Source organism: Acartia tonsa, chromosome 6, assembly GCF_053477335.1.
Source record: "Acartia tonsa isolate MP-2025a chromosome 6, ASM5347733v1, whole genome shotgun sequence".
NCBI lineage: Eukaryota > Metazoa > Arthropoda > Copepoda > Calanoida > Acartiidae > Acartia > Acartia tonsa.
Genome location: NC_137265.1, coordinates 18,982,372 through 18,994,964, shown reverse-complemented (window position 1 = coordinate 18,994,964; position 12,593 = coordinate 18,982,372). Strand labels below are relative to the sequence as shown.

Genomic DNA, 12,593 nt, shown 5'->3' with positions numbered 1-12,593 from the left:
ACATGATGTCTGTTTGTTTAGCTGTACCGAAGGATCTCGCTAACCACTGAACCGATCGGGTTCTCCTTAACAGGGTAGCTTTTCATAGGTCCCGGGACGGTTTATAACTATTAGTTTGGGGGAGGGTACCAGAGAAATCACAGAATGCTTTTTTTCGTACAGACTTAAACGCAACATAGACAAATTATATAAAAACGGGTTTTTGGGATTCAACTCCCACCTCTTCAAGTGCCCCTAGAGGCCTGTAGGGGGCTTAGCCGTAAGTTTATGAATATTTAAAAATCAATTTGTTTATAGTATATGTAAAGACATTATGTCCATTTGATTTACTTTTTATTACAGCCTTACAGTAAAATATTCAGAAATAAAATTTATTTTGAAATTAGCTTGTCGATATTATGTTAGCAATGCCCACTATAATTAAAGCAATAGTCGATGGAATGTCTACAATTTTACACAAGAATATTTACTAGAATATAAAAATTAACAGGTTAAATCTTTTCAAACCTAATTTAAGCAATCTTCTTAAATATTTATAAACATGGACTTAAGGGCCAATTGTACAGTAAATTCGAAGCTGTCAAATCACAAAAGCAAATGACTGAATGCAACAAATTTATCAATATTTATATGACCCTTTTTTCATATCCATACCCAATTAGTACAGAGTAGGAGCTACCCCCCCCCCCCTCTCCCACTACCAAAACCCTTACCATTGGTCTTTCAGACAAACATGCCAAAATAGCCGCTTCGAGTAGCGTGCTATCAACCTCTATTTGTGGGGTAAGTGTGATAAAAGGGTAATGGGAATTAAAAAGGGAAATATTGCTTTTTAACAGGAATATTTCAAACCTGCCAGAGTCCAGGAATGTGCATAAATTGCCAGCAACCAGGAAAGTTAAACATTGGTGGCTCCAGAAATATTTCTTGTTATGCTAGATCCAGGATTATTGGAATATTGCTAGGAAACAGGAAGCATTCGTTACCAGCAATGTTTTACCATGAACTGCAGTAGATCCGAGTTTTTAGTTGTATTTCTAAAAGTTTGTCAAATTTCGATGGAATTATTAGGCAATTATAATGGCTTATCAAGAATATATAAGCCATAACCACTTTTATTAAAAGCCAAAGAGTTGACTTAGACCATTAAAAATGGAATTGTTACTTTCCTAAAGTGTTAATGCATCTCTTTGGGGCAAGTAACAAGTTTTTGAAAAATCTGAGGGGTGGGGAGGGTATGTACGACCACTGCTGGAATTAGTGATTGCACTGGTATATTGTATTTTGACATTCAGAGTTGAAGGTAACTTAATTTATCATTCTATTTTTATCAAATAGAGTTCAATCAATATAGAGAAAAAAAAATCTATAGATAGAAACACAACTTATTCTTTTTCTCATTTTATTCATGGAATACAATTGTTTCACTAATTAATAGGTCATCAGTTCCAATTAAGATATTGAAAAATAAGAATCTTCTGGTGATATCACAATAATAATGTCATATTAGATTTACTTAGTTAGATCATTATTTAAAATCTATCAAGCACCTAAACTTAATAAATTTATTTTTAATTGGATATTACACAGATTAGCATGTAATATATCAAAGTGAAACTTGTAGCTGGCTAAAACAACGATCCTCCGATCCTCCCCATCCACCCCTTTACACCATCCCCACTCATCCTACAGGATGAAAGAACTGTCCAATAACTGAAGAAAATTTTTGCCTGTCATAATATCAACGTATATTCTATATTCATTCAAACGAGTTTATAGTGGCGGCTTATTCATAACTAACGTTACAATTTTATTTAGTAATCGTAATCTATTTCATAATTCGAAGGGGAAAAATGACGATATCATTTGAACAATATATCAAATATTTGCCCATGCTGACTTCTTATATATTTTTCAAGAAAATAGTATATAACACAATAATGATTAAATACAAAATTATTTCTCAAATTTTAAAATGAAATGACTATTTCAACGATTCCTTTATAATAATTTAATTATGAAATAGACAATTTATTGTTTAATTATTATTTGCATATTACAAAGAATTTTACTATAAGTAATTTCCATTAAAAATATTTTTTATCTAAGATTTAGTTACTTAAGATTTTTGTTCTTTTTCTTCAATGGTCAATATATTGCTTCAAATCCCAAATGATAAAAAATGAAATACGAAATTATTAAATGAAAAGTTAGGACAAGATTTAATAAGAGTGCCCCAAAGATTTGAACACAACGAATGCGAATTATCTATAATACAAAGTAGAACGATGTCTGTCTGTCTGTTTGTCTGTCTGTTTGTCTGTTTGTTTGTAGCGAAGGATCTCGCTTACCGCTGAACCGATCGGGTTCTCCTTAACAGGGTAGCTTCTCATAAGTCCTGGGAAGGTTTATAACTATTTTGGGGGAGTGTACCACCACCCTATCAGGAGAAATTGCCCATGGAAAAAAATTACCCCTCCCGAAAAAGAGACTCCAACGAAACATAAACCAATTATTTCTGTAATTAGATATTTTAAATAAAAAAAAACATTCAAAGTGCCACTAGAGGCCTCTAGGGGCGTAGCCGCTAGTTATATATAAAACATTGGGTACTAGTATAATTTAAAGTCCAAAGTTCCCTCCATCCCTAGATTCTGGATTATAAGAGCAATTAGGCTAGGCTTGAAACGTTTATTGAAAAAAAAAATGTACTAAATGGGATCTAGCATCTTCTGCAAGCTAATTTAACTACACTCCTTTAAGTAGTTAAACTCGTTAAATCCATCTCATGGAATAATCCCTGTTGCTTTTCAAGAAATAATTTGTAACAATGGATATAAAATATACATGGATATTATGACAGGGAAAAATTGTCACAAATTTAGGTTGCTAACATGGAATTCATTTATTGGTCAGTTCGTTCATCCAGTATGAGGGGATGCTGTGGGGTAAAGGGGGTATCGTTATTTTAACCCGCTATGAGTTTTACTTTTTAGATAACATGAAAATCTGGTGTAATATCCAGATAATAATATATTCGTTTTTGTAACTCTGAATAAATTTTATAATTGGTACGTGTGTAACAAAATTTTTGCCTGCGAGGCAATTTTATTTTGTTCTTCTTTAATAATTTTATTTTATTTTGTAACAAAACAACAATAGTCCTGTATAGAGACAGACAGGCATACATTCAGACACTACAGCGTTTTATTAGACCGACAATTGATTCTTACAATGAATGGTTATTAATATACTTATCTCATATTTTTTAAGTTTAGATCTCGCTAACTACTGAATCGATTGGATTATCCATTTTATGAAAGCCTCACATGAGGTCCCGGGATGGTTTAAGGAATTTTATTTTTTAAATTCAAATTTTGTGATGATTTTAGGTTTTTGTAGTAACTATAAAAATGTATAGTTCTTAAGCAGAGAACTTTTTAAAATCCTTTTTGAGTATAAAATTTTGGGGTACTTTCAAATGGTGAAAAGCCGCCGATTTTTGAACAATATACAGCTACAGCCAATAGGTTTTTTTGTTCACCAGTTGCCGAGATCTGATTTTGAACTTTTTTAGCCCTATACAGTCATTCTAAGTATATTCTAATCTATTTCTTGGCTATTATAACCTTAAGATAGACATTTAAACTTTAGCATTTACTATTGCCAAAATATAATTAGCAGGTACTATGTAGTACAGCTTATTTTAATTGTGTTTTAGAATTGTATCTTTTGTTGGTATATTTTCATCAAATAAAGATATATTTATTATTTTTCAAGTAGAGCAGCTAATTTCATTTTATGAAGAAAAAACTGTAAATAGACAAACAAATTCTTTAAAATCAATGACAAACGAAATGATTTTAATATATAAAATCAAATAAAATTAGTCTGATTTTTTATTTCCTAAAATCTTTTATTTTAAATCGGGTAAATATAGTTTTCTATGCATGATTTAATCAACCTAAATATTTTGAGTATTGAAAAATGCACGCAAAAATATGTCAAGCCTGAATTTGGGGTGGGATATATCACTGAAAGATATAACTGAGACTATAGCGTTTATGTTTAGTTAATAAGTTTTTAAGGCAGCTTTTATATAGTCCTTCTGAAGGTTTAATAATATAAATTTTGCTTTCTATTTATGGATGGTTATATTTTTATTTATCCTGTACCCAACACAACAACAAAAGTGTAGAGAATCTGAATTAACATTTTTTAACCTTGAATATTTTGCATATCTGCAAAATAATTTCCATGCAAAAATTTTGAATTTTGTGTAATACTAATTTCTTCATTAGCCCTGCCTTTGGTGTTCATAGTAAGGCTTTACTATTTTGTATGCCTGACGTTTTCTTTTAATTTGTAATACCTTTTTTATCATATTTGTAGATTAATTTGCCTTAATGTGTAAAGTACCATAAAAAGTATAAAATATTACCATATCATTAATGCGATACTTAAAAAAAAATATTTTGTTCTTTACATTAAAACTGGAATAAAATAGTAAATTATCTGTGTTTTTATATATTTTTGGTATAATTTTTTCATCTCTGTTAGCTCACTGAACCATACAATGTGTATCGGTATAATATTAGATTTTGCAAGCGAAATAAATACCCCTTTCACTCCACCAATTTTCTATTAATTGATTTGAACTGCAAGCCTCATGCAGAATGAGGGTGAAACATCTTTCTTAATATTGAAATTTGAAAGGCTTGCCTTCTCCTTTCTTACACCCCCATAAAGTTCAAATCCCCTGACAAAATCCTGTGCAGACCACTGATTTGAACCATAGCTTTGACACAGCAGAGCTATTTTAAAATCTCATAAGCTAACTTTATCTCAAAAATCATCAATAACTATTTTTAAAGGAAATATAAGAATTATTTTTTTTGGGTAAATTTGTAGCAATATTAAGATTATATTTCTTAGAAATTTGTTGCACCTTTAGAATAATTTTCTTGGTAATTTTGTATCACCAACTAGCAATATTTTCTTTAGCGTTGACAATAGACGACTAGACACATAAACAAATTTTATTCCAGTAATAAGGGAGTTTTCACCTTAAATTCTGTGTATAAAAACAGAGACGTCCAAGCTTTTTATTTTGAGGAAGATAAAATTAGGTGAATACCCCTTTACCCCTCCTATAGGACGTCTATTTAGTTAATTCATCCCTCAACTTTTTGCTTCTTTTATAGATTTTGTTGACTTAATGACATTAAACATGATTGGCCATTGCTGACATAGAATTTGCTGATATTTATGCCAACAAAATTGTAGGGATTAAATAAAAACTTTAATGGCTAAGTTTAAATCTGAACACACTTGAGTGTAGAGAGATGTAATAATATTCTTCATATTTTGAGACTTGCAAAGTCTGAGCTAACAATTTGCGTAAAGAATTTATACGCGGCTTGTTCAACATACAGCAAATATTTCTTTTCATTTACAGAAATTATTCATTTTTAGTTTGTTAGATTTAGGAAACACAACCCAATCATTCCCGATTATGTATGATTTTTGAGGAACACGATTCCAGTGACGTCATATTTTTCTTTCCCGAAAAAGGGAAGGGGGAAAAAGAGATGGGAGAAAAGGTGGTTTTCCCCATCTCTTTTGAAGAGATTTTCTTCCCCCCTTCCCTTTTTCGGGAAAGAAAAAAATGACGTCACTGGAATCGTGTTCCTCAAAAATTATACAAAATCGGGAAAGATTGGGTTGGGTCGATTTAGGACACTTTTAACAATTTGCATGATTTAGTAGATTAAATAGCCAAAATACAATTTTCCGAATTTTCATTCAAGAAGAAACGGTTGGTAATTTTTTTTACGTTTTTTCTATAAAATTATAATATAGTAGCAGTTACGCCCCTAGCATCTAGGGGCTCTGTAGACGAAAAGGCAGAGAAAGGCTAGAATAGTTATTTCTTTCATCGTATTATAAACCACTTTCCGCGGATATAGAATGTACCAGTTTTTTTAGCCCCGAGGTGTCGAAGGCACGGGCTAAAAAAACTAGTTTTAACCCAGGACGGAATTAATACCATAAAAAAACCTAGTTTTTACCACTTTTATGGTAAAATTTTACCAGCCTATACGATTTAAAAGGTGGTAAAATTTTACCGTAATCGTGGTAAAAACACTTTTGGTGGTACTTTCTCACGCTTTTTACCAGCGATTTTTACCACAATTATCGGTAAAATTTTACCAGATTTCCGGTAAAATATTACCATTTTAGGACGCAAATTTATACCAGATTTTGACCAATTTTTACCACTTTTTTGGTAAAATTTACCGCAAATTTCTGGTAGATTTTACCGAAAAAGTGGTAAAACTGTTCAACACCTGGTAATATTTTTGCCCTAAACTGGTAAAATTTTACCAGAAATAGGGTAAATATGGTAAAAATTTACCAATAATTGTGGTAAAAACGGGTGGTAAAAATCACGAGAAAGTGGTAAAAAACGACCTTAATTATAGAAAAACCTCGCTTGTACACAAAACGCAAAAATAAAAAAAAAATTGTTTTCATTATTATCTTTATTGATTGAAACAACACTTAAACATATTTTTCTTGATTCTACTGCTCTGGCCGCGAAAACTGTTGCGCAACCTCCTGGATTTGCTGGGCACCGGCCCCATTCGACCTCGGTATCACTGATATTCAACCTGGAATAAAATTGCTCATTAGTTAATTAGATAATTACAGGGATATAAAGGGATAAGACAATGGCTGATAAATTGATGTTCATCTCTAATGATGATACACATCGTTACCCCTTCTGTAGATTACAATAAGTGATTGAAATGTTAGGACACTCAACTTAATGAACCAACCAATAAAAAATCAATAAAAGTACCCAAGGTTGTTAGGCCAAAGAATAAGAAAATGTTATTTGAAAACTTTGGGGGCTAGTGTAATTTACAGCCCAATGTCCCATCCCTCCCTACTAAATATCTAATCTATAATACAAAGTAGAACGATGTCTGTCCGTCCGTCTGTCCGTCCGTCCGTCCGTCCGTCCGTCCGTCCGTCCCAAAGATAAAGCCTATACTCGCTGTTTACGCAAATGTGTCAGAACTTCCCCCCCCCCCCTTACTCTCACACCTAAATTTTTTCTTTTGAAAGCAAAAATAAAAGTGTGTAGGTTCGACTCCCCCTCTCCCCCCTCATTCATTTCCTACAGGCATCTTGACACGTGGCAAAAAAATCAGCAAACTTATCTAACTAAACATCTTTGAAAACGCAGAACGAGAAAAAATAAAGGGAAAGCTTACCTGGAAAACATAAGCAGTAACAACATCCCTGGCTAACAAGAACATGCTGTGTCCATACTACTCGGCATCATAACAGGGAACCCGATCTTGTCTGCCTCCGCCTTCAAGGTGTCCAGGCTCTGGTCCTCTCCGTGGTAACCGTGGATTACAGGTACGTTAGCGGCTTCCATGATCATCTAAAAAACAGGTTAAATATTAGAAAAATTGTAACGACAGACTTCTTTTAAATACACAGTTGCTTTTCCTAGAGCCTACTTGTGTTTCGTCTTAAAAGAGGATGGTTGGAGGGTTTTTACCAATGAAAATATTCGAGGTCATTTTTCCAAGAAGCGGTGTCATACCCCCCCCCCCCCCGCCAAAAAAACAGCATAAACATTCCCTGAAAATTATGGAAGACCAGAAGATTGAGATCGTACAGGACAAATGAACAGACATCCTGTTACTCCGGTATAGTATAGAGTGTTATTTTTTTCTACTTGAAATCAACCAAAATAAGTTCCTGAGTAGCTACTCTATCATTTACCTTAGATGTAGACTTGATACCCATATCTCTAATGGCAGTGGACGGTGGACCAACAAATATAACTCCTTTCTCCTGATAAAAAAAAAATTTAAATTAAAAGGTAGGTATCATTCTTATTAATATAATATTACATTCTTGAAATTAACCAGAAAAAAACGTAAGCAGTACAGTGGCGTGCACAGGGTTTTTACGGGAAGGGATGTAATCTTAGAGGTTTTTAAAAAACGGGGGGGGGGGGGGGAATCTACATAATTTTAATTTTAAGGGGTGTGTTGTCAACCCCATTCCTCACACTAATGACCGTGGACAAGATAATGAACGAAATATACATATATAAATCCCCAAATATATTGAACAAAACAACACCTTAGATTAGTTCAGACACTGCTAGTTTGAATGAACCAATCAAGATTTAAAGTTGTGAGCTAACGTGTTTATAAAACTTTGGGTACCAGTATAACTTCCAGTCTAATATCCACTCCCTCCCTGCAGTCAAATGGAAAATATTACCTGTCCAGGGATATAAAATACACGTGGATATTATTAATGACATATCATGGAAATTTGTTGTCATGAATTTAGGTTCCTAACATGGACTTCATATATTGGTCAGATCGTTTACCCAGAAGGAGGTAAGGGGGTGTTGTAAGGGAGGAATAAGGGTGTATCTTTATTTTAGCCCGCTGTGAGTACCGCTTTATTAGAGTACATGAAAAACTGGTGTAACATCCAGGTAATAATATATCCATTTACCCAAGAATCTTAAGGGATAAGACAATGGTCGACAAATTGATGTACTGTACATGTACAACCCCATTGATGATACACAAAATTACCCCTTACATAGATTACCTTTTGTGGTTGATACGTTTGGACACTCAACTTAATGTACCAACCAATCAGGGATCACTTAATCCCCAAAGTTGTTAAGCCAACGAATAAGAATACGTTATTATAAAAGTTTGGGGACACGTGTAGTTAACAGCCCATTGTCCCCTCCCTCCCTGCATTTACCTGGCAAAGATTAGCAAACTCGACATTCTCGGAGAGAAATCCATAGCCAGGATGTACAGCATCGGAGCCGGTTTCCGCCGCAACCTAAGATAATACAGTGTATGGTCAATAGTAACTAAGCCCCTAGAGGCCTCTAGGGGCACTTGAGTTAGTGGTGAGTTGAAATAGATCCCAACATTTTTTTATTTTAGTTTCAATAGAAAAAGTAAAAAAAATCCATCTTAAGGCTTAAATATGATCAGAAAATAGAATAAAACCAACTCAGGACCTATGTGATGCCTACCTAAAATAGAGAACCCAATCGGATCAGTAGTTATTTAGAAAAAAAGTCTTACTGCTTTATATAATAGGATGATGCATATAAGAGTTATTTTAAATCTTAATAGGTAGATTCTTCCAAGTTTCAATTTAAATTATCAATCACACCATTAAGCAAAAAACAACACCCATTTTTTTTGCAATGTGAAAGGTGTGGGGAGGGGGGGGGGGGCTGGGAAAGAGCCGACCCACTACCTTGAATTTTAATTTTTCAAAGTTTTTAAAAAATAAAATTTTTGGGGTAATTTTTCTTAGGCCTATAAAAAAATCCATGTATAAATTAAAACCTTTCCGAGACATACAATAAGCTTCAATGTAGAGGAGAGACGTGTACGTACGCTAGATATTTCGCTACAAACGAAGACAAACAAACATCCTGTTACTTTTATTTAAGGATTATTTTAATCAATCAATTCTTGTAATGTCCATCTAAAACTAATACCTAACAGTATAATGTCAGAGATATAAAGGGATAAGAAAATCTTTAATAAAGCAATAAAAGAGATGGTAGGCATTTAAAGTTAGCAAATTTGGAAATTACACTAATATATTTTGTTTATATACTAAATTGTTTAAAGTAAAAAGGTTCTTTGTCTTTAGCTTAAGATTTCGATAACTACTAAACCGATTGAGTTCTCCTTTATAGGTAGGAAAGCTTCTCATATGACACGGAATGGTTTTAGACTATATTTCTGTCCCCTATCTATCCTTTTTAATACAGAGCCCCTAAATGCTAGGGCCGCAGCCGCTAGCAATATCTAAACTAATCTTAAAATTTAAAATTTTACCTTGGTGGAGGGGATCTACCACCCCCTCTGCCACCACGTCCTCTGAAACCACCCCTGTCCCCTCCACGGTCTCTGCCTCTAAAGCCACCCTTATCACCTCCCCTTCCTCTAGAGCCACCTCTGTTATTTTTAAATGTTTTCATTTTGAAAAAAAAAAATTCGATGATTTTTAGTAAGTATTTTGGAAGATTAATTTTAAATTTTTTTATCTTAGGTACTGCTGTTTTATTAGCGCAGCAACTTTATAACAAAACTGTACGTCAGTCCATGGCGAAATTACAAAAAATGCATTGCTTTTAAACGTTACATTTAATAAATAGGCCTACCTAAAGATTTTCTAACTTTTACTTTTTAAAACAAAAACTTTCCTAGAGTAATGTGGGGGGCTGCGTCTTTCATACCTATCCCCGCCCCCACCCCGGCCTCTACCTCTGTAAGAACTGCGCCCCCTATCACCTCCGCCTCCACGTCCCCTGCCTCGTCCCCGGGATATTTCCACTCTCAGCCGTTCACCGGCATATAATGTACCGTTCATTTCCTTAAAAAATAAAGTGAAGTAAAAATAACTTCAAGACCTGAAGTTTGTTTAATAACAATAAGGTAAAAATAAATCAAAACAATTCCCTATAACTTAAAAATACCTCCTACCCTTGTGGAATATTCTAAACCCTTCTTGATCTCCCTAAACCTAACTAAAAGCAGTAGTGAAAGTTTCAAACAAAAAATTCAAGTAATGAAAAGGTGAAGGCAAGCCTTGACTTTTAAGGGGGTGGCAACACCCAGCCATTTTGTTGTAAAGAAACCAAAATATTGTTTGTATTATTATACAGATCTACAAAGATAAATATAAGCTGCGAAACTTTTCTGTAACTTACTTCTTCAACTGCCCCCTATGTTTCAAATGCTGATCTGAGGTCTTGTTTCTTTACAATCTAAATAAAAGAATTTGTTATAATCAAAAACTATAGGTATGAAACTAAAAAAATACGACAAAAGTAGAAACCTTATACTTTTTAGCTAGACCAAAATAATCAGTAGGTAACAAGTTTGAAATAGATAGGACAATTCCTACATGCTTGAATTAATGATAATAGCTATGAGTTTCGTCCATACAGACCGGCCATCCAACACTAATTATAGAAAAGCTTCGCGTTTACAAAAAACATAATTCCCTTCCACAAAATAACAATGATAACGTTTATGAGAGTAAAGCTCTCAAATAAGACAGTGGGACAAACGGAATTTTGTTGGTAAAACTTCAAGGATTTTAAGGGATAAGGCAATCCCCGATAAATTGATCCACATCATTAATGATTATTAACAAAATTACATCTTTATAATTATAATTTTTTTTTCAATTTTTTTCAATTTTGTACCCCCCCCCCCCCCCCCCCCCGACTACCGACGAACAAGTATTTTAGGTTAGGTTAGGTTTTAGGCTAGGGAGCCGAGCGCTGCGGCTAGGCAGGCAAGGATAATACCACCTACTCTAATGAATGTAGAATATACGTGGATATTACGACAGGGGGAAAAAATTGTCGTTATTTTAGCTTGCTAACATGAAATTCGTTTATTGGTCAGTTTGTTCAACCAGTAGTAGGGTAAGGATTGGGTTTAAAGAAGGGGGGTATCTTTATTTTAGCCAGCTGTGAGCATCTCCTTATCAGAGTAAATGAAAATGTGGTACAACATCCCAGTAATAATATATCGATTATTTTTATAAACTTTAATGGAAAAAACATTAAAAAAATAATATACCTGTCTAGCTAACACTCTGGTAAGGGTTTCCATAGTCTTAAACCACTCCCGGATTAATTCTTCCCATAAAGTTAGTCCACTCAAAACCTAAAACAAACGAACTTATTTTGACAAGTAGAAAAGTTGGTGGAAAAATAATTCATCTAAATTAATGAAGCAAAAATTCGTCCCCAAACTTCATTTTTAATTCTTGATACAGATTTTAAAGGGTGGGGCTTAAAGGGTGTTAACTCCACTCAACCCGTAAAACCCCTTATTTGTTTCCCTTCAAAATTAAAAAAAAATATATTAGATTACCAACCTCAAACCTTTGAAATCCCTCATTTTATCCCTCTTAAAATTAAAAGCTTGACGTACAATCAACCATTGGTTGTCTTTAGGACGATTGGCAAATAGATCTGATTCCTGTACTGTAGAACAAATAAAACATTATGGAATGGATATAGAATATACGTGGATATTGATGACAGTGGAAAAATTGAAGTCAATTTAGGTTGCTAACATGAAACTCATTCAATGGTCAGTTTGTTTATCCAGTAGGACGGGACGGAATGGAGTAAAGGGGGCGAATTAGGGTTATCGTCATTTTAGCCCACTGGGAGTTTTACTTTATTAGAGAAAATAAAAATCTAGTGTAACATCCAAGTAATAAAATATCTATTTCTGCAGGTTATCTTAATTATAGTATAGCTAACATTACCTCTAGAAACTGATCCCAAAGTTCACAGGACACAACAACATAGAGATTAGCCTTGATCCATGTGACAATGAGGGTCTGGAAGATGGCCTGGGTCAACCTTCCTCCAAGGGTGTCCTCCCTGATAAGCATAGATAACTATTAACTAAAGATCTAAGAACAAATTAAATATAAATAGGCTATTTTTATTTAAGTGTGTAGGTAGGTATAAA

General features: G+C 33.7%; 2 protein-coding genes across 2 annotated transcripts in view; one reads left to right on the top strand and one right to left on the bottom strand.

Annotated features, from left to right (window-relative positions):
- Positions 1 to 12,593, top strand: part of LOC145323203 (tyrosine-protein kinase Src42A-like) — a 263,675-nt gene that overhangs the window by 73,686 nt on the left and 177,396 nt on the right. The window lies entirely within an intron of this gene.
- On the bottom strand, positions 6,531 to 11,768 carry LOC145323205 (uncharacterized). The gene is made up of 8 exons (XM_080165656.1): positions 11,685 to 11,768; positions 10,802 to 10,858; positions 10,297 to 10,464; positions 9,927 to 10,048; positions 8,821 to 8,904; positions 7,807 to 7,878; positions 7,284 to 7,459; positions 6,531 to 6,674 (listed from the first exon to the last, which is right to left on the bottom strand). Exons 3-7 carry the CDS (start codon positions 10,459 to 10,461, stop codon positions 7,456 to 7,458), a joined length of 447 nt encoding a protein of 148 aa, XP_080021782.1. The 5' UTR covers positions 10,462 to 10,464; positions 10,802 to 10,858; positions 11,685 to 11,768; the 3' UTR covers positions 6,531 to 6,674; positions 7,284 to 7,455.